This window comes from Aythya ferina (assembly GCF_964211825.1).
Source record: "Aythya ferina genome assembly, chromosome: 5".
Taxonomy (NCBI): domain Eukaryota; kingdom Metazoa; phylum Chordata; class Aves; order Anseriformes; family Anatidae; genus Aythya; species Aythya ferina.
In genome coordinates, this window is record NC_140301.1 from 31,898,956 (window position 1) to 31,921,449 (window position 22,494).

Sequence of the window (22,494 nt, forward strand, 5' to 3'; positions counted from 1 at the left end):
CTCCCAGCTACTCAAGTCGCACACAGACACAGAAGCTTCCCATCACCAGTGAAAACGTTGTCATCCTTCTCCCCAGCTTTTTAGCCAAGATAAAGTTGTGAGGCACTGCATCTGGGAACTATGGCAACCTAAGGCAGCCAGCTGCGTCTCCTCCAAAAGCATCTCTCCTGAACATAACAGCAACTATAATCTGCTGCTGAGACAACACTGAAAAGCGGCAAAGAAAATTCGGCAAGCAAATCTAGCTTGTTCATTTACCCCGCCCCCACAGCAATCAAACCTAGAGATAAGCAGCAAACAGCATGAACTTGTAAATGCATTAAATACATTAGCATTCGACAAAAAGCTCTGCATAAGTATGCTTCCACCTACCCCTTTGGGTTTTTTTCTGTTGTTTTTATTTTATTTTATTTTTGAACGTGCAGTATTTTTCTCCCAATCCTTGTGCCCCTCATCTCCATTGTTCTCTTCCCAGTTTCATTCTTTGCACATGCTGCAGCGTGTTATCAGGCTATTTTCCCTGTTCTCCTTCGTAAAAGGCACTTTCTCTGCTCCTTACAGCTAAGTTCTACATGAATCCCTTCCTCACTTCTCAACCTCCTCCTCCACACCCTTGGTGAAGAAAATGACACTCTCTTATGTCAACAAGGGAACATTGCACTAAATCACATGCAGCACTGGCTACCTCAAAGCTTCCACGTTTCTGGAATTTATCAGAAATTCACAACAAAAGGGGTCTTTATTCTGCAACTTTTCCTTTAATCTATTTACACACATGAAAGATAAAAGGAGAGACAAATTTACTTTTTACTGAAACAAGTAACAACTCCATGCAATTTAAGGTGATACATTTTACATTTTGTAACAATTGACTCTCTAGAACTCTGTTTACAGTTCAGTTGTTTTATTAATAGAAGAGAGAGAGAGAGAAAGAGAGAATCTGGGTTGCAAAGGCCTTGAAATGGCACTCCAGGAAGCCTTGTTTCTTAAAGGAAAATCTTATTAGTTTCAGCTGATTTAAGCATTCACTGATTCCAGAAGCAGTGGGTCTGCTCACCTCTACAATCATTACATTTGGCATATATTCTGCTTTTCCCTTAGGCTCAGTCTGGTTATTATTTAATGTTTTCATGAGCTGATTTGGCTCAATAATCAGCAGGAACCTTAGCTGGGGAGCCAGGGGCTGCTGATTTAGTGACCTGAACCAGCTTAGTGAGGTTCAGCTGCACCACAACTGACTTAGGGGAGCAGGGAAAAGGACCATATGGACAGGAGTGGGAAGACTGGGGACAGGCCTTTCCTTTTTGCTGCTAGACAGGCCCGTTCACATGGTGAAACCTCACACATGGGGGTACCGTAGGAGAAAGTTGTGGCGCCGCTGTTCAGAATATCACAAACTCCATTACACTGCATTATGTTACGGACCTGAGAGTGGTAAAGTAAGAGGCCACATCCCTGTTTCCTTTCCAGCAGGGAATAATAGTACCTACATTCAGAAAACCTCAAGAAAAACATTTCACATAGATGTCTTGCTCTATGGAAGCATCATTTCTGCCAGAGCACATTTCAGATTTAGAACGCCTTGAAGTTTCTTTGGACTTTATAAGACATTCCTCATGAAATAAATCTACCTTCCTTCTGGAGAAACATTAAATTTAGTGTAAAATTGTATGAGCTGGTATCACAAACAAATCCCCCTTACCTGTCACCAGAAACAGAGATCAGATGTTTGCAGTCATTACTGAATTTCATCCCAGTTACAATTTCTGTGTGAAATAAAGCATAATCAATAAACCTTCTTTTAATTATTTCTAAGAGTAGAACAGATCATTAGCCAAATAGAATTTGAATTGCTGTGCTGAACACAGACTGATTAAAGCCAAACACTTCACAGATCGATATGCCCCAATTACCATAACCACCTAAGATTAGAAAGGCTATGCCATGGCAAAATAAGCATACAGACTGAAGTCACTTCTTGTCTATAACAGAATAACCCCTGCATTACAGGAGCTGAGAGTATATCATAAAGAAATTTAGCATACACTGAAAAAACACAAACTATCTTACACAGTCCATTAACTGTGCAAACAAATATGTGGCCTGACAGGCACACGTGCATTTGCTTATGTTTTCCAATGCGAAATGCAGTCTGAAAAAAGTTTGAAATGAAATAAACTATGACAATTTCACTCAAATATAACCTAGTCCAAAATACCCACTGTGTAAACTTTGGTGGAGAGGAACCTTCAGAAAGCTTGAACTAGTATCAGACGGTAATATTACAGTCATCAGCAGAAAAATGTGTTTCCACAAGTTTACATGCCCTACCTGAGTGCCCGTACATGGTTGCAACACACTCGCCAGAATAGAAATCAAAGATGGAGAGGTTCTTGTCAGAACAACTGGTGGCAATATAAAGCCCAGAGGGATCAGTTTGCACCTGTTTAGGAGGTAAGAGAAAAACAAAATAGAAAAATCAAAATAAATAAATAAAACCAGAGCTGCCAGACTTTAGTGAAAATTTCAGACTCCAATCCTGAGGAGAGAAACTAACTGAGAAAAAGCATCTTTGATGATGATGTGGTCAAATCTCCTGCATTCACAACTTTGTTGTTTTTTTGTTTAGTTTTGTTTTAAATATACACCAGCACTACACAGCAAATATAGCTACTGTCAGCAAATGCCATGCTTTGTGCTTTGCAGAACTTCGAGTGAAAATGTCTGGTTTTTGAAGAAGCCACTACGCTAAAATAACAATAGCTTTTTTTCTATAATGTTTATTTTGTTGCTGTATCTTTTGCTTCAGATGTCACTGTTTGGGTTCTATTTGCTAAACTTCTATGTATGTTATGACCTCACAACAACATACCAAAAAAGTTTAAATTCCAGAGGCAACTATAATCCCTTGGTTACATAACTGTCCTAAAAACAAACAAAATAATTGAGATTCCCCACTTGAGATACACATGGAAAATAAACGATAGTAAAAACAAAAAAATGCAGCTTTCAGCAACACTTCACGGTTTGTACTCTGAGAAAGATATAATCAGACACCTGAGCTTACCATCAATTTTTCATTTTAATTACTATGGCTTATAAAAACTGGATAGGAATATAATAGACACAGAGAATGAGAACTTGTTTCTCTTTGTAAAAAAGAAGAGGTGACACTGAACAAAGCTGTTTGCTTTCCTCTCCTTTTTTTAACCCAGTTATTTACACCCATCAGTAATACTGCTAAGCCTGTGCAGCTGAACAGAAATATTTGTTCTAGAAAGTATAAAAATATGAAAACGTAAAAATGAGTGAAAACAAAAACAGTGAAGAAGCTTGTTTGGTAACTTAAGCAGAGAGATACTTTGATTTTGTCAATCGGTCTTCCCCCTTTAAAGACATGAATGTAACGCTTCCACACACCAGTGTGCTAGCATCAATATTAATACTAAATCTTAAATGAGGGAAGCACAGGAAAGTGGCAGAAGCAGGCAAGTTACCCCAAAGCCTGGATACACTCAGCAGCTGTGAAACATGAAAGACTCTGTCTAAACAAAAGTGCTGGGTTTGTCCAGCCCTCCAAGGCTCAGAGAACTTGAGCTTTCCAGAGCAGATGCTACTTAATTTTACCAACTTGTAAAGCCTTGAACTTGCACTTGCCCTCCAGTAATGACATTTCTCAACTCTGATCAACAGGCAACTCCACCTAAAAATCCTATCAACAACAATCAAGAAGGCCAGAATGAGCTCTCTGGAGCAAAAAATTAAAGGACTGAAGTAAGGAGACTAAAGTATTTCCTGATGGACATTGTTGCAGTTCTGCTTGCTTTTGCAGCATGGGACTATGTCTCACAGGGGACAGAGAGAAATTATCTGTAAATTACTTTTTAAAAAAAATTACTTTACTGTCCCTTACGGATGGAGGTAGGAGGAAGCAACAGCAGGATAAGGATAAGCAAAGTAGAGAGCAAGAAAAAAAAAAAAAACAAAAAACAAAAAACAAAAAACATTGTGTTCAGATTCATATTTCATTTTCTAAGCTCTAACCTACACTCAGAAGAGTAGGAAAAAGGAAAAGGGAAGAAGTAAGAAAACAACTTACTTTAATGAGGGTGCCGTCTTCACCTTGGGATCCCTTGTAAAGCTTCTTCTGCTTTCCACTGCTTATGTTGAAAACCCTGGGGGGAACATTTCACATGAGATACAGGGAACAGGGCCTAACCACAGAAAGTAGAGCTGCAGTCTCTACAAACTATAACCACCAATCAATTAAATGGTTTAAGAAACAACCTTGAAAGTAATGTAAGGACCTAAGACTGGATGATAAAATATCAAGCAGATTATCTGATTTAAAATTCATGTTTGATTCTCAATCAAGAACAAGTGTAGTATGCTGGCACTGAAGGGAAGTAGAAAGGGAGGGAGCAAACCTTGCTATGCCTTGTTATGGTTCTTAATGGTTATGTAGCAGGGACAGCTCATAATAAGCTCCAGCCAGTCCACCCTTACTATAAAAATACCTGTGGTTTCTTCATATTAAAAGAAAGGTTTAAGAAAGCAAGACCCTTCATTTACATGAGAATGCAAAAACAAATGACATTGAGCAGTGGCATTGAGCTATGTCCAGAATTCTCAGCATGTCATCCAGATACTACAAGAGACACACAACTACAGAGATTCTCCTTTGCTTTGAAGGCAGAAGCAGACAAGCTGGAGAAATCGATAAAAAGGGAGCAGAGAATGGGCTCCACTTGCGAAAAGACAGCCACAACTAGTTCAGTTCTCCTGCAGTCCCAGCTACTTCACATTACCTCAAAGCTTCTCAATGGACATACTTTTAAAAGTAAAAGTTACCATAGTGCAGAAGTTCTTGCCTCACAGCTCAATAATATGCCAAGGAAGGCACACTTTCTCCAGTAGAAAGGCTTTGCTCTGCAGGGCAAGCCAGCGAGAAGCCGAGAATCCAAGGGACATTACTATATAACTACACTTGTTTGGTTGTTATCAGCAAGGGAAAAAGCAGAGTTCAACCTCAGAGTTTGAGGTGAGACCTCAAATCACTCTGGAAGTGCTGTGGCAAAGAATCAAGGAACAATGATGGGGCTCAGATTGCTCTGGCCAACTCATTTATGATTGCAAGAATATTTTCAAGACAAGAGGTGAAAACTAACCTGATATTACGATCCTGGCAACCAATAGCTGCATATTTCCAGCTGGGATCCACATCCATGTCATACAGAGTGGTCTTCCTAACAATGTGATGTGTTCGGGTAAATTGAACCCCTTCTCCTGTCTGAGCAAGCAGGTAAAAGACCATGTCAAAATCAAGTAGTTAACCCATTATTAAAAACTTCTAAATTCAGATGCTCTCACACAGCCAGCACAAACCAACACTTCCCCCTAAACAGGTGTGCTGGGAGCAGCTGGGACTGGAGGCACAGCAAACTCCTCCCTCCAGCCTATACTCTTTCACTACTCTTCACAATAGCTGGGACAGCAGAAGAAAAGCAGATATCCTGACAGTTCTCTACTTTGAATCTTGCTGAGAGAGGTCAGGCTGGGAGCCCTGCATGCTTCACAGAAATAGTTCTCTGAATGTAATCTCTTGTATTGACACAGGGTGAGAGACACTGAGGCTGAAACAGCAACAAGCACTTACAGAATTCTGATATTGCTCTTTAAAGTACTTCTTTTTTGAAGAGATTATTAAAAAAACACACAGCAAGCTGCAATAACTTTACCTTCTGCGCAGTGCGGAAATAGATGCTCTTGTCTGCTCCACAGCTGATCATTCTCACTTTCCCATCATTGGCTGGAACAAAAAGGCAGGAGACAATCAAAAGATAAATAGAGATACAAGGTGGAGGAAATGCTTCAATTTATACCACTGCTCATTTATTCCAGAGCCGATTAACTAAAACCCACTCCTACCTTAGCAGTATGACACTGTAGCACTACAGAAGCCCTTTCTCAGGGACAAAATCTGATAATGCTCAAAGTGCATGACATCTTAACACAGAGGACTTATGCAACAGATTAGGATGTAATTCTGTCTTTTCCCCCAGTAACATGTTCATGTTCTTATTTTCTGTGTGCCACAGTACTCTGTGGCAATATGACAAGAGAAAGGCGGGTCACACTCCATATAAGCTGAAAATGGACAATAGGCAATTTTCAGTCCTCAAAATCAGTCACATATTTCTTGCTGCCCTTTCTTACTGAAGGGTCAGGATTTCCTTCTTCCCTTAACACTGTTTTGTAACCAATCTATTTCTTCATCAAAGCAGCACCTGAAAAAACTCAATGGAATGAAAATGGATACAATATCACACACTTGAGCTGCACCCACTTACAGCAGGACTGCTTTTAGCTCACAGACTAGCACAATGGCCTGAGCTGCCAGGGCTTTCAGTGTGCCTCCCCCATCTCCTAGTTCAGCTGGCTGCATTCAAGACAGCTCATTGTAAGACAGAGCTGTCAGAGAACTTTTGCTGGCCTTGGAGCCACTTGAGAAAAAGCTTGAAGCACCTCAACAGAGGCTCCCTGAAAGTGCTCCCTGAAGTTTTAGCAAGGTCCTTTTACTTGAGACTTTCATTTGAGAGCTACTTTCAAGATCAGGTTCTCATCCTTGAACCCCAACTGAGCAGTGCTGCAGCAGCACTGCAACCACACCTACACCTGGCCATGTACTGCACTGATCCAAACCCTGGCCCACACACTCAGCTTCCTGATTTGAACTCGAACTTGCCATGCTTCTATAGATTTGCCTGGCAATCGCTGAACTGGGACCAACCTTGCACACCAACTCCAGACTGACCCTGACTTGCTGATTTGTCTTCCTGGCTTGTTCTTGGACCTGTCTCATCACTATGGATTTGTCTGGTGCTCTGGACTGCTAGCTGAATCTATTTACTGTCACTGGACTTAGTCTGCTCCACCCTGTTTAGGTACTGTAGGACTTTCCCATTGCCAGTGAGGCCACTAGCTCTGCCAGCCTTCCTGTCACCCTTGACTACGGGCTCCTCTTCCCCTGCAGATCAGCCAGTCCTTGTTGCTCGCTGACAACAGCACACCACATCACACTGATGTCTTTGACCACCAGAAGCAACAGTGCTGGGGATGCAGTGTGCTCCATTATCATGAATGCAAAACTTCACACTGGTTTGCAATGACAAATTTACTTGTGACTGGTTAATCCCAAAATATTTTTCTGGGGTTTAAGTTTTTTTTTTTTTAGGATGACTGTTCCACAGTAGTCCTTACTAAGAAAAGGGTATAACCATCTGACATCGGTTAAAGGGAGTAAATCATTATAGAAAACAGATTTCTAAAGAAATTCTTGGGGATTCAATCAGGATAAGTTTTTTCAATGAAGAAAGAGAAGGAAAAAAGAGATGGGAAAGAGAGGCACCTTCTGCTAGGACTATAGCTACAGATGACAAAAAAAGCATCAGCAACTTCAGCCTGACCTACTTTTAGTATTTAAGCAGTTCAATTTATTTCACAGACACAACTATGTCCACTGGGACAACAGCTGTGTTTAAATCCAACATTGAAGGGAGGTTGCAATTATCTACCTGCAAACTTCACAGCAGTAATGGAAGAAGAATGCTCATCCAGGGTCTGCTGCAGGCTGTAGTCCTTTCCAGCATCCAAGACATGAATCAATCTATCCCGACTGGCTGAGGCTAAGAGCTTTAACCCTGTAAGAAAGTTAAAAAGAGGGCAAGACCATTACTGAAAATCCATTTGCTCTTCCAGTCACCATTTTAAAACAGCTTCTTAATTCATCTTAGAAACAAAACATACTGTAGCAAACTGCAGGGATGGATGCTAAGAAATGCCCTCGAATTTCATACTACAATAGCAGACAGAACAAGTTTCAATCTTAACCTACAATATTCCAAGGAAGAGTACATGAAAGATGTCTTTTTCAAAGTCTCGGTCTACTAGACCAGTGCTATAAGCCTGCTCCAAAATCCATTGAAGATTCTGACATACCATGGCTCAACATTCTGACTTGCTCAACACTACATTCATATGCAAAAGGGAAGGACCTCCAGTGCATTTACCTGTGTCAGGTTTGGAGTACTCCAGACATAGGATCTCAGAGTCATGGGCTTCCACCTTCAGCATTTCCTGCAGAGACTGCAACTCATATATCCTAAGACATAACACGGCTGATTTTAGTATGCTTAATAAAACAAGCAAAATCTAGTTTTGATTCTCATTCCTGCCCAGCCCTCACCCTGCATGAGAAGTTACATGGGATTACCTGAGAGTGCCTATCCTGTCCCCTGAGGCCAGGTGCTCCCCACTGGGACTCACGCAGACAGTGCGTATCCCCACCTTTGTGTCCATCACTTGTGTGTCAGCTTTGTCTGCAGTTCCTCCTGAGTTGTAATCTGTGTCCAGAAGTACCTGAGTGTTATCATCTACATAGATGATTTTCATCAAGTCCTGGGAATACAATAAACCCAGAAAAATATTAACTAGATACAAAATATTAAAGTGAAGTTAGAAATATGGCTCCTGGCCCACATATAAACTTCATTGGCAGTAATTCTGTAATTGGTGGTAACTTTTAGCTAGGAGCAAACATTCAGTCCCTTCATATTGCAGCATGAAAGTTTCACAGCTGTGTTTCACAACCACCATTTGCAAAAGATTACCCTTTAGGCTGGAAACTATTAGCATCTCCTGCACAACAAAAAAGCTCTGGGATTAGTGATTACAATGTAGTAGAGGACACAGCAGGAACCTGAAAGACTTCTGAGCATCATCCAAGTCAGCCCATGCCTTTTGAGAGGAGTTCAAAAGAAGGAGCTTTTTCCACCATGAGCACATTGCTGAGAACAGGCAGGTCAGGGCTGCTGTGCCCAAAGATCTTCCAACACAACTGGCAGCAGAAGCAAATGTCCATAAGCAATCGCTGTACTGGATGAGTATCCTCACCCTTAGTATAGATGAAGTGAGGGTAAAATGGTCCTCATTAATTCTCTCAAGTCTCTGCCTCATTTAATAGACCTTTTCCAAATGAATCTCCAAGTGGTTACACAATACAGAGATTGGGAAAAATAAAAGCAGCCCTCCTGAAGCACATGACATGAACTGTTTTGGAAAAGACTAAGCTTGGTGAATCCTTGGGTGATTTATGGAAAAAACAATAGTACCCAGGGCCATTTCAGACAAGCTGTCTTTACATCTGTTATTCCCATTATGTTTCTTCAGGTCCATAGATTTTACTAGATTGTGCTCTACTTCCAGAGAACCCTGTGTTGAGTTAGAGGTCCAGAGAAGTCTGGGCCTTAACTTGGGAATACTTATGCATAAAAAAGAGCAACCCCAAGAGCAAGGAGGTGACCAAACCCTGGGATCTTACATTGCTGAGGATGTTGCGGTGCAGTGCTGTGCCATGAATGTTGGAGCTCTCAGTGTTCCACAGACGAATGGTGTTGTCAGAGGAGCAGGTGATGAAAGAACCAGGGGGGAGGCATGACTGATTGTTGTCCTTCACCTCTGGATACATCTAAAGGCAGGTAAAAGCAACCTCTGAATGAATGTGTCCTGCACTGGCATCCTAGATACCAGAAGCAAGTTTCAAAACAGAGTAAAAGGAAAGAGCTGTCCTCTCTGCTTTGTAAAGGTGAGAGCCAGACAGGAGTTCTCCTAAGGAAACCCTGTTTCTAAACCACAGCTTCATATTCACTTCAAACAAATGCTGACTGAGCTTCCCTGAATGTAGAACATCCCTTTAAGAAGCCTGCAATAAGCCAGCATTCTTTGCTCCTAATGGTTCAAAGAGCACCTCAAAGACCATGCAACAACACTGCACTGTTGTCTGAGAATTTCAAGTACTATTGTGAATTTATAAACCATGAGGAAAGGGACATAAGTGATTAATAAATAAAAAAGAGTCCTCAACCTCTTCACACTTCCTTTCCACTTTTCCTCTTCCTTATAACTGTTAGGATATACATCAACATATTATCAATTGCATTTTTTCCTATATCTCCTTATCCTTCCCTCTCAAGGGAACTACAACTTCCTTCTCAAAGTCAACTAGACAGACTAGAAGACAATAACCACTTGGGAAGCTAATGCAGGATGTACTGGTAAATAGGTTAATGAAGACCTGAGCTGAGATCTTATCACTTGTTTCATTCCTTTGCCTTTGGAACACTTGCTCACCACAGACCTCAAACGCCTTTTTCTGAGGTCAGCAGTAAACACGTGTATTGGTGAAAGAAGCTCTTCCATCCAGCTTTATCTTTTTCTGTCCCTTCCGTCACCTCTCACCTTTTAGTGGTGATATTAATATTTTTTTCCCAGTAACACACTGCAATTAAAACATTTGGTCAGCACCTGCAGTGCAGCCAAAGGACTGCCTCCAGCTCCAACCCAAGGCCCATAACAACCACAGTAACCACAGAAAGAAAATTGAGTCAACTCTTTCTCTCCACTTTAAGTATTTATATTCAAATTTGGCAGCCCTTCAGATGACTTCCCCAACCACCACTCACAACCCAGACTTGTACCTGCAGACAATGTTCCCTGTCTATCTTTACCTCAACGTTCCACACGCAGGAAGAGTGGTACAAAGCAGAGTACACCTTGCCCACTTTCTTCGGGTCTTTGACATCCCACACATACAGGCTGTGGTCATTGTATACACAGGAGAGCCACTGGTTGGTGGGATCAAACGTCAAGGCAATGGTGTCCGGATACTTCGCATCAGCCATACCGGAGAAAAGACGACTGCAAAGGGAGAACAACAGCCTGGTTAACTTGTGCTCTCCTGGGGTCTGAGCAAGGACGTCGAACATGGGCGCTCAGATTTGCTGTAGGGATCTGGTTCGATGAACAATACAGTATGGCGAATACAGGTAGAGTGAGTAGCTGGCTGGGAAGGCCTGTCAGTTGAACAAGCAAAGTCCCAAGGGAAAAAAGAAAATCCCATAGCAAAAGGCGTTCTCCTTACCATTCAACCCAGAGTCCCACCACAGACAGGCATTTTGCTCTCCCTGAATGACCACCAGAGACAACACTTGATCATCACTGGAGGTCATCATCATTTACCACTGCATAACCAAGCGGTAAAATCCAAGTCAAGCAATCTCAAAAGAAAGGGGAAGATGGAGGAATAACTTTTGATGTGTGCTACCTTCTGTTTACTGATTGCACGAACTGCTCTTGTGCAGCACCAAGGGGAAGCATGCTGCTACTTAAAATACAGAAGCACAACAGCACAATGAACAAGGGAATGATTCATTTCAGCTGCCACTTGTCTGACATGCTTCCCTTCCACCCCTGCCCAGCACAAAGGCCAGCTTGGGGCTGCTTGGAGCACTCGTGAGATCACAGAATCACAGAATTGAGGGGGTTGGAAGGGACCTCAAAAGATCATCAGGTCCAACCCCCCTGCCAAAGCAGGTTCCTTAGATGGGCAACTGCAGATGGGCACAGTCCTTTCTAGGCAGGCAGGTTCTCTGAAGCAAACTTAAATACAGAGGGATTCTGTAGAAGAAGGAAACACTCTTTTTCCCAGGTTGTAACACGATTGTGCCAATGTGAACCCTGTATTTCCTCAACAGGGGTCTTCCATTAAGTGCTGCTGCCACGCACATAGAGCAGGAGCTATTCTCTTGATCTGAGGTGAACACAGCCATCTCACAATGCTGCTAACGGTACTGAATAATGTACCAAAATGTTAGGGTGTTGAGATCAGGCAATTTAAAAGGACTGATGGAGATGCAGGGATGAGGGCCAAAATGAATCCAAGTACACTGGACAATTGGAGCCCTGCTTCTCCAAGTGAAAAACTTTGAGGGCTAAGAGTGCAGCCCAGACCCTATCAAAAAATCAAGTCATGAATACAGTTGTGGGCAGTTGTGGACAACCAGCATCCCACAGAAAGGCTCTGGCATTTGTGGGAATATAAAGATTCCTGTGTTTTCAAGCTTTTTGGAAGTAATAGAAAAAATGTTAAGATAGTAATCAACCTTAAAAATGCATGCTTAAGAATCACATGAATGTTTCTACTTGACTGATGGATGAGAGCAGCAGACAGTACTTTTAAATGGTCTGTGTATGCAATTGCTTGGCTTAGCACCACCAGAAACCAGTAAAACTTTAAACGGAAATAGTTCTTTTTCCAGCTTCATTATTGGATTATCATTCCACAGATACTCTGGAGAAGGGCTATGCAATGTACTGTTTGAACTTTTTACTTCAAGTTCCCAATAGAAGTTTAGAGAAAACATGCTAAGACACTCAAGAAAAAAAAAAATAGTATCTCTCTGTAGATGTTGGAACTCCAGATATCCACTAGAACGAAAGCTGGTGGATTCATATACCTTTGGATTCCTTTCCCCACTAGGAACAGCAGTGGAAAAGAGGCAACAGAAGAAAACTGGGAAACTGTCCATCTCAGAAGGTGAGAAATTGAGAGCCAAGGCAGAAGATAGTGGGGCAATGGAGGAAAACAAGACAACAAAGTACAAGATTGAGGGAAGAGAAATCCTGAGGGAAATAGTAGGAGATTCGGGTTGATAAAAGATTGCAACAGAGCCTTTGAAAAGATACCATACAAAAGCCTGGGCATCTGTTAACAATGTAAGTTGCTACAGAGAGTCTTGAGCCCTTACACCAGCAATAACCAAAAAATGTGCCACGGGTACAGAAGCAACTGAAGTGTGCCGCAGCATCCCGTACCCTCTCTGCCTGCTTGCTCGGAGTAAACCAAAATCAAAAAGCCACCAGACAGGAGCAATTCCATGGAGATGAGGAAGAAGACGTGCTGTGTAATCTAGCAACCAGGTTTGGGCTTTAGCCCAGCCATGCCAGGCAACGCTGTTAGAACTCGGGGAGATCAGCCATACACTGCCAATTCTAGTCCATAAAAAGAGCACAATCCAGATGGCAAAAGCCTGGGGAACAGTTTTAACCCACACAAGCCTCCCCTGCCCCCTTCAATCCTCTCCACAGTACCTGGCCTCAGTCACACTTGCGATGTCTGTTCCCAGGAAATGCGGCTTCGGCAGCGTGGTGACAAAGTGAAGGTTCAGAGGGTTAAAAATCCGCACAGTGCCATCAGCGCAGCCACAGAAGATGTAATCATGATTCACGGAGATGCAGTTTGCCACAGTGGTCTGAAGAGGACAGAGTACAAGGCTTGTGAGCAATGCACTTTCACTGCAAAGGTCACCAAACACACAACAGAGAGAGAGAACAGCAAATTGACAGACAAAGGAATCATGGTCAGAGAAGTGAAGTGAACTCAAGCCCTCTGGGACTAAGAAAAAGGCTAAAAATCCAGGTTTCTTTCCTGAGGAGCTTCCACCTGAATCATATTCTGAACATTGTTTTTTGTTCCTCTGTTACATTCAGTATCACTATCAGGCAAGCAGCACCTCTCCCTGTACTAGTGCACCAATACATTACCTGTCCAAGGGGACAAGAAAAAAAAAAAAAAAAGAAAAAAATGTTCTCCCCCCTTCCAATGGGATCTCTACAAATGGCAGAAAATGGTAAAAATGGACTGTGACGATACGGGGATGAGTTCAATGCAAAACTGTTTTCCAACTTACTGTGAAGCTGTCTGTATTCTGAGCGAGAGTGAAAGGCAGAGTTTAGAGAAGAAAGGAAAGAAAAGAAGAGGCATTTCACTTGAGAGAAAGCATGGAAAGATTTTTGCCTTGGTTTTAATGCATTGGATTCTTTCAGGTGAGCATCTTACATCCAAGTGACATGAAAATAAGCCCTGTAAAATTTCAACTACAGGCCAACCCGGTATTTTAGAATAGCCAAACCCACTACCTACTACCTAGGGAACCTGTATGTGAGACACACAAGCCAGGTTAGACGCTGCAGAGGGGGTAGAAATCAGAATCTTTCAAATACTCCTACTTAAGCAGGCCAACTAAGGAAGGACAATAGAGGAGTTGCCAAAGCTAATTCAGGACGTTGCTTGTCCAGAAGGGCAGTTACTGTAACACTGAGACTTGAGAATGAAAAAGTCTCAATGATTAATAAAATCCCTCTGCCAAGAAGCAGTGCCATTTTGTCTGGCTTTCCAACCAGAGTAAGTCACAAAGTGTCAGAGGCCCAATGACTCTTACTGCTGGTGGCCAGCTTGTGCTGAGTGCCCTTTATTATTTGTTGTTCCTGCTCTGCTTCAGCAGGCATGAATATTACAGGACAGACAGAACAAAACTCACCCTCAGCTCCACCCACTTGTCCAACAGTCTCTTTTCATTGAATTCACACAGCAGGCCTGAGGATGTGATACAGAAGGTGCTGTCAGCTTTTTTGCCCCTTCCACATGCCACGTCTGCAAAGAAGTTGTTCCTTAACTCTCCAAGCAATCCTGAGCGACCTAGCAAAGGTACTGTAGCATTGACCTACCAATAAAAAAAATAGTTTGTTAGAAACAGTGAGGCACTCCAGGCAGACAGACTTATTTTTAAGAACAACAAGCCTTAAGTGCTGAAGAACCTCAAAGAAAGGGAACTGCAAACAACCTACAAGGAAACGTAGTGACACATTTTACTTGCTGCAGACCCACTGGTTGCATAGTGTACTGAGACCATCAATGGAACAGAATATGACTAGTGTCACCAAAGATCAGCATAAAAAACATACAACCCAGAGACAGCAGAACCCCCCACAGGAAAACCCACCTTTTTTCATGGCCAATCTGTGATTTATACCAAACGCCAACAGGTGGTCCACGCATGAAGTAGGACCACCTGTTCATAAGCACTCAGAAAAATGAGCATACATGGATTCTGTCCCCCAGAGAAGACGAGGACAGCTAAAAGGTTAAACGCTTTAGCTGAAACTTCAGAAATAACACTCACAACCTCTTGAGATGCTCATACCAATATCAAACAGCTCTCCCTACTTCTGTGCTGCAAGGAGCTCAATAACTGCAGCTCTTTTCTATTTTTTCTCCTTTGGAATATGTGACTACTAAAGAACAAGCATGATTGGATGCAGCCCCAGCAGCCATGCGTCTGCTTCAGCACAGGGTAAAACAAGCACATGGTGCCTCTGCAGCATGCATTTGCTACCATCCTACAGGGAGATTAAAACCTGAGAGCCAGGTGTGGAGGGCTGCTCCTGAACCCCAGCAAAATCAAAGAATTCCCAGTTCCCACAGCTTACTGAGGCAAAATCCACCCTGCCATAAGACAGAAGTGCTTGTTCACAGCTTGACCTCAATACGCTCTTTCTCACCTTGGAGGTTTTGCTATCATCCAGGTACCAGAACTTGATGTGCCGATTTCCAGCAGTGACGAAGTAACTGCAGTCCTCTGAGAATGACACAGCTGTCACCTTACTCGAGACTTTGTTGGCTGCCACTACAATGTTTTTCTGGAAACATAATCATTTAGATAGCTTAATTTCTTTGCTCAGAAGAAAAGGAAACTCATTTCAGTTACAGGCATATTCTCATTACAAGTGCTGCAGCAGGGAAAAGATGAGACCCAAACCTATTCACTCTTGAATACAACCTCCCCAGCAGAAGCTGGGAGCACTGATTTGGCAGATAGCACATTTATATTCAATTCCACATCCGCATTATCTGGGACTGAGAAATCAGCAGTCACTAGTGACTGCAGGAACTGGCATCTGAGCCTCGACTCACTGGTTGCACAATCACAGGGAGCTCAAAGCAAACCCATTTCCCTTTCTAAACAGAAAGGCACACTGTAGGCGAGCACAAGGAGGAGCTCTCCCAGCCTCCAGGCAGCAGTGTAGGTAAGGCACTCAAGATAAGGAACCGATATTTTCCATAAGGAAAACAGCACTGGTTCCTCCATAAATTCTCCCTTCTGTTTAAAGGCAGAAAGCTTTATAGAAAGACCCAGAACACAAAAAGCCCACGCCTGTACTAGAAGATACAAAGCAAAATTTGCTGCACCTCTCTGTGCATTTCAAAAGGTCAAAAGTTTAGGAAAACGAAAAGAAAATGGACTGTGGCAATGATAGGGACACAGAAAGGGAATGGACATTGTCCAAGCAGAACAGGCAGACAACAGGAGCTCATTGTCCCCAGGACCAGCTCTCAGTTTTCCTCCTCCCCATCTTTCCCCAGGGAGGAGTGGTAGAAGTTTGAATTTTTAAAAAATATATATTTTTTATTTTTTTTTCACAAAGCCACCTATATGCAGTCCCCCACATGCTTTGCATTATGTTAATCTTGGAGTTTCTACTTTCATTCGCATAACTTGAAAGAACCAGAAGACTGAGCACTCAATTTCCAACCCTGACACACATGCTTAAAGCATCACCACGCAGGTCAGCCATACAAAATAATAGAAAGGCCAAACTTCAGCTCATGTAAGAGAACTAAATTAAGGCATAGGAAATGTGATGAAGAGGGTAACAAACTAAATAAGTGGACTTATAAGCTGCATCACATGAAATTTAACAGATTCACTAAAGTGTGTTTTTTAAAACACATCTTTTAGAGAGGTTTACTGCACCTGAAGAGGTTGCAGGAGCTGATCCAAAACATAAATGCTTAGCTTTTACTAATGCAGAAGGCTCTAAGCCTGTCTGTAAATGTGTGGTTTTTTTTGTTGTTTTGTTTTCAATATAAACAACACATACTTGAATGTTTTTTAATGGATAAGACAAAGGCATTATTTCCACAGAATGTTGCTTCAACCCAATGGCAGACAGCGTGGCCTCCATCACCTTTCTTTAAATTCCCATTCCAAATCATCAAGGAAGGAATTGAAGCAATACAGATGCTGACACAACAAAAGCAAAATGAGCCAAGGGCATCCACTACACCAACAAAGAATCCCTGGTTGATGAGAGTTTCCTTCCTCAACCTCATAAATCAGCTTTCTAACAAACCTCTAAAAAAGCACGAGGCTTTGACAAAGTTTCAGAGCCCAGGCTTTCCTGACAGGACAGCAAGATGTCACGCGTCTCCAAGTCTGGTGAATATCCCTGCACTGAAGTGATTTAGACCATCCCTAAGGGACCATAGCTTTCTCTCATGTCCAAGCTTGTCTGCATCTATAAGTGTCAAAAAAAAACAAACACAGAAAAGGGCAGAAAGAAAGGCAGAACTGAAATAGCTTAATGACAGACTGCCCACTCTTTTTAATTTAACAACTCTGTGGTCCATTCAACCTCCTGAAGAACTTACCTTCCACGACCACACGTTGACAATCATGTCATGCTGGTACCCCACTGACACAATGTACTTGGAGCTGGGGGAGAATGCCACACAGGCCACCCCGTACTTGTGCTCCTGCAGCTCGGCCACCTGGGTTCTCTCAGCGACATCCCACACCCGCACAGCCGGCATATGTCCGCTCTGGAGGGGAGAAGAACACACACAGAACAGGAAACATAACTCCTGAGGGCAGTTCTGACAGATTCAAGCATACATAAGTGGGGGGGGCTTGGAAAAAGATGTGTAGTTGCTGGAATCACAGCAGGGTGAGGTGAGACTTGAGTTCCTTTCAAATCTTTAAAGCCCAAGTTGAGGCTGCCAACCTAATGAGCATATGCATTTCAACAGGTGTCTGAAGGTGCTAAGACTACCTCCCTTGCTTTAATCCTTTTCTTACCCTCCTCAGAGAACACCCAAAGATTATAACACTACCTTTCATGTACATCCCTGATATATGTGAAGGGAATTCACAGCCAGTTTCTGAAAAGGATTACGTGACATTGCATCTCTGGACTCAGTGCAATGAAAGGCCCTAACACTACATGGACATTGGAGATCCCAAACGAGGTCATGCCATACAAAAACATGATGTGACTGTTCAATTATCACACACTACTTCAGGGAGGCATATCGGAGACTAACAGTACCATTTCTGTCACAAGGGTAACACGTGAATGCATGCTGCCTGAAAGAACATGGGCAAGGCAGTACCAGAGAAAGGCATTGAGAGAATAATGTCCTTTGTTTTTATGTTTGTTCTCAAAAGAAAGAGAAGCTCACAGACTTCAGAAATGCCAAGTCAGCACCTTCTGCCAGACAATTCCATTTTTTTTCCTTAGTTATTTGTTATTAATGCAAAATAAAACAAGAAGCAGAAGATGAGCTGAAATGTTGGCCAAGAATGTGCCTGATGAGCAAATCCTAGTCAAAAGCCTATCATGATTTCACGTTGTAATCTGTCAAAACGGTAGCTTGCCTGATAACATTTCCATGGCAACATGGCAAAATGGTACCTTTCCTGAGCAGGGTTAAGTCATTTGACTGTGTGGGAGAGGCAACTCCGATCACAAGAAGGAGAAATCAAATCCTTAGCAACTCAGAACTGTGAATGTTTAATTGTCTTGTCCGAAAGCTTTGCCAAGCAACTGCTTGTAGCCCAGAAGGGTGCTATGGTCAGATTTTGCTGCAGTTAGTGCAGTTCTCCTGCACAGCAGAGCTCAGGTCTCAAGCTGGCTGTCAAGATGCTACAGTGAGCTAAATCAGCTGCTCTTTCAAGCAATTACTGTACTTAAACAAATGCATATGTGTGTATATAAATATATATACATATTTCCTAACATCTTAGCATAAACCTGTGGACCTTAAGAAATTGAATTCATATTCAGTCATATAATAAATGTTCACCAAAAGCAAGCAATGCGTCATCCCCACGCATGAGCAATTTATGCCTCCATAGGGAGAAAAAAAAATTAATTTTCCTTTGTATTGAAATATTCAAAAGACATTTGATGTGTATGGCATGCCAAGGACAAATCTCAGTGCTCTCCTTCCTGAAAAGCCAGTCGTGCAGGAAGCTAAGTTGCTAAGAGGCAGAATTAGCATGAGGCTGCTAAAAGCGAGTTTGACAAAGTGAACTCAGTAAGCATTTCCCTGGGGGACCACCCACAGGACCAAGCAAGAAGAGGAAGAGGCTGCTGACACCGGCAGGGGACACCACTCCACCAAGTTCGAACTCAAATGTCAGGCATGTGGGAGGATACAAAAAGGGAAATGGCCTTACAGTAGGGCAAGAGGAGACATGTTTTGCAACAAGGCACAAAAAAAAAAAAAAAAAAAAAAAACACACCAACTTTCAAGTATAACTGGAAAAGCTTTTTTTTTTTTTTTTTTTTTTTTTTTTTTGTTTAATCAAAACTTGCCCTTTGTCCCAGTGAAGTATCAAACTGGAAAGCTTGGGTTATCAGTAAGAACAATATCCATTTCATTTTTCACCTCTTTTCCTACCTCACATGGAAAGAATAGAGCAGCAGAGAGGTACAAAAAGAGAGCTTTCTGTTTTTTTTTTTTAAATTTATTTACTTACATACACATAAAAGAAAATTACATATAAAATTATAAGTTGTTTATTTTTAAAAACTTCTAGAATATAAGGAGCAATTAAAAACAAATTACAGTATAAAATCTTGTGCTTTCACTAAAAAGTTAACAACAAAATCTGATGGAAAATCCATGTTTTTCTGTTTTTTTGTGTGTGTGTCAAGGTAGCCTCCATCCCAAAACACTACTGTTTCTATCGCTGGCCTGATCCATGCAGGATTCAGGCTAGGGAGCTACCCAGTGGCATGACAACTGCATCACAGTGACTGCTCCAGGGCCCTCTGGAGTGAACAGCCTCCTTCTTGACAGGGCTGTGATATACTTCTCTGTGGCTGAAGCTCAGGAGGGGACATGTTTCACACATGCTCACTCCCCATGTCTTACAGAGGCACAGAGACTAATGATAACTTATTATTAATCACACACAAGAGCAAACTGAGCCCAACCATAAGGGGGACAGGCAACATTTCTGTGGATTTCTAACATCCAGCAATTCCAAACTCATGACACACAGTCCATGTTCTGAACTTCTCATGCACAATAGACATGCGGTGGAGTCATCCTTATTCTCCCCCTTAGGCATGTTTGAAAAGAAGAAGTAATTGTCGCCCCCAGCCAAACATACAATGCCAAACCACAGGCACCAGCATCTTCTGTCACTATTCCTAAAGCTTCAATCCACATGCACTTTTCACTTTTTCCACAACACTATTCAGCTTCAGCTACTTCCTGAAATCCTGAAGGAACAATGATAAACTCTGTCAAAGGACCATCCAAGTACTCTTCACTAGGCTAGAGTAGAGCCATGCTGTGTGCTCTTTCACTTATTTTCACCCTATCTTCAGGTCACAGAAGCCACTCCAGACGATCTGTCCCACAAGCCGATGAAAGAAAACACACTAAGAAACTGCAAGCAGGAATCCAGAGCCACCCATAATCCAGCTGGTCCACCCAAAGGTACAACACTAAAAGAGATTTCTGTGTAAAGGCAACTCACTGGCTTGTTTTTTATAACACTCTCTACCATGCTTCAAAATGTGCTGGACAAGGTGTGTCTCCTCTCACACTTACCTCTCCTGTAACCAAATATTTTCCATCTGGAGAGAAAGCAAGTGCTGTAATTGTTTTCCTAAAACAGAGAAAATGACACTCAGAAACATTTCCAACATGTGATTTCATTTCAATACATCATGACTGGGGAGTAGGCTGGGACAAACTGGAAAGAGGCTCAAATCACATGTAATAGCCTGACATAATAGTTTTCTTTTACCAGACGTCTTAACACTTGCCCTGGTGATTCCCTGGTGCTTAAGTCTCTAGCAGCATGCCTACAGCACTGGAAAAGCTCCAGAAGTCAAGGTTTATCTTCATATTTATGTCTTTATTCCAGATGCAGGACCACGTCCCAGTCCTGGCTCCAATAATGAGGAAATAGTTTCAGGTTAAAAAAAATAATCGTAAAGATACCATGGAGTTCGTGCAAGAGTCCTCCCATGTCATGCCTGCTAAAGTTCCTCATGAGGCCATAACGTTTCTGAGCCATTGCCTCATCAATAACAGCACCCCACATTAGAAGGAGCTAGAGTCAAGCCAGCAGGCAGCCTCTCCCCGAGGCAATCCTCACTGAGAGGGGATTTAGCTGGAGCAACAATTCCCACTTTGTTCAAGCCATAAAAACCTTGAAGTTCATCTCCCACAGAAAGCAAGAAAGCTTGAAACTTCACTCACCTGGAACTGTTCAGAATATGGTGTTGCTTATTTTTTCTAGGGTTGAACAGCACAACAACACACCTAGGTGCAGGAAACAGAAGAACAACGTAAGTATTTGTATAAAGAAAAAAAAAAAAAAAAAAGCACCATCCTTGCTGGCAGAGCAGCAGCATGAGCAGCCCCAAAAAGCTGTTCCATACGCCAACCTCATAGGCTGAGCTGTGCTTAACTGGAAAGTGGAAAGGAAGAATTGTAAGTCTCTCCCATGTTGAGGTACACCGTGTGCTAGTATCATAAATAATTGTCTCTTGCATCTGCGAGCCCTGAGTCTCTGATTCCTCAAGCTGGATGGAAAGATTAATCATGAAAGTCTAGGCAATGGCCCTAATGGATTAGGTTCCCTGCCATAAACATGACCCTATGTACTGAGCACCAAACCATCACGTCTAGACCAGTGCAAAGATGTCAGGATGAAGGAAAGAGGTGCTCTTTCAGAAAAGCCCCGGGTTGGGATGAGGAGCTGCACCTTGTCCATAACACTAGAGAGGACAGAAAGCTGTTGAGTATAGCATGAGAGGTGGCTGGCCAGTTCAGAAGGGGAAAACCATGATGCCAAAACTCATTGAGCTGAGGGACATATCTGAATAAACAACTTGCTTAGGGACTCTGCATAAATCTCTATTACTTGCTTCTGCAGCTCATCTGAAACTCCTGGTAAGCAATAGGTTGCTCCATCAGGAGCAAACCAGTCACTGGCTGGGAGGGGTGTGAAGGAGAAGAGGCTCCTCTTCCCCACAGATCTTTCCAATAGCTTGTTGCCTTGGTGTCTCAGCCCACCACAAGCAGCCTGGAGCATTCCCAGGCCCCGCATCTTCCCCACTCTCCACAAACACTTAGCACAATTTCAAAAATCCTCACGTAACAGCATTTGTCTTGGCTTGTAGAACAGAGCAGTAGCCAGTGGATATGAAAAAAAACAAAACACCCCCACACACAAGGCCCTTCCTGCTCCCGCCTAAAAGCATAAAAGAAAGGGAAAATTGGCCTCAGGCAGAACAGCAATTGCTCTAATGACTTGGTGCCCTATCTCTCACTTCACCTCTAAAATAGAAATCGTGGCTTTTGTCTCTCGCTCTGTATGTGCACGCTGCCAGAGCTTGGAGGCCCGGCTCCTCCTGCTGCAGCGGTGCCAGCAGAGCACTGAAGGATGCCTCAGCCCCGCTGCCAGCAGCCCTCACTGCTGGGGACTTCACTCACGTCACCGTCACGCTGGGGCTCACCCACGACGTGTGCCAGGCCACAGACAGCAGTCACAGGAGAAACACGGCAGGGAGAAGTTGTAGAGCTGGCCTGAAGCAGCCAAGCAGAAAGGCAAAAGCTGGGCCATCGCAGGAGCCAACTTTTGATGCAGGCTGCAAACCTGTGCCTGGGCAGCACGGCGCTGCACTCACCAACACCGGGTCCTCCTGGCCCCTCTCCGTGCTGCTGGC

The 22,494-nt window shown here is 42.8% G+C and overlaps 1 protein-coding gene across 4 annotated transcripts in view; it reads right to left on the minus strand.

The window, feature by feature from the left end:
* MAPKBP1 (mitogen-activated protein kinase binding protein 1) overlaps nt 1–22,494 on the minus strand; it is a 95,984-nt gene that overhangs the window by 26,502 nt on the left and 46,988 nt on the right. For 2 of the 4 annotated variants that reach the window (XM_084519923.1, XM_084519921.1), the window contains exons 4-20: nt 21,023–21,085; nt 20,366–20,423; nt 17,168–17,338; nt 15,238–15,375; nt 14,217–14,399; nt 13,587–13,604; nt 12,988–13,148; nt 10,566–10,755; nt 9,380–9,526; nt 8,273–8,457; nt 8,070–8,161; nt 7,575–7,700; nt 5,739–5,809; nt 5,169–5,290; nt 4,100–4,175; nt 2,332–2,443; nt 1,703–1,766 (exon numbers count right to left, since the gene is read on the minus strand). In XM_084519923.1, the coding sequence (XP_084376049.1) occupies nt 1,703–1,766; nt 2,332–2,443; nt 4,100–4,175; nt 5,169–5,290; nt 5,739–5,809; nt 7,575–7,700; nt 8,070–8,161; nt 8,273–8,457; nt 9,380–9,526; nt 10,566–10,755; nt 12,988–13,148; nt 13,587–13,604; nt 14,217–14,399; nt 15,238–15,375; nt 17,168–17,338; nt 20,366–20,423; nt 21,023–21,085 (1,977 nt within the window). The remainder of the gene's footprint in view (nt 1–1,702; nt 1,767–2,331; nt 2,444–4,099; nt 4,176–5,168; nt 5,291–5,738; nt 5,810–7,574; nt 7,701–8,069; nt 8,162–8,272; nt 8,458–9,379; nt 9,527–10,565; nt 10,756–12,987; nt 13,149–13,586; nt 13,605–14,216; nt 14,400–15,237; nt 15,376–17,167; nt 17,339–20,365; nt 20,424–21,022; nt 21,086–22,494) is intronic. The other 2 variants (XM_084519924.1, XM_084519922.1) reach the window with 1 other exon arrangement.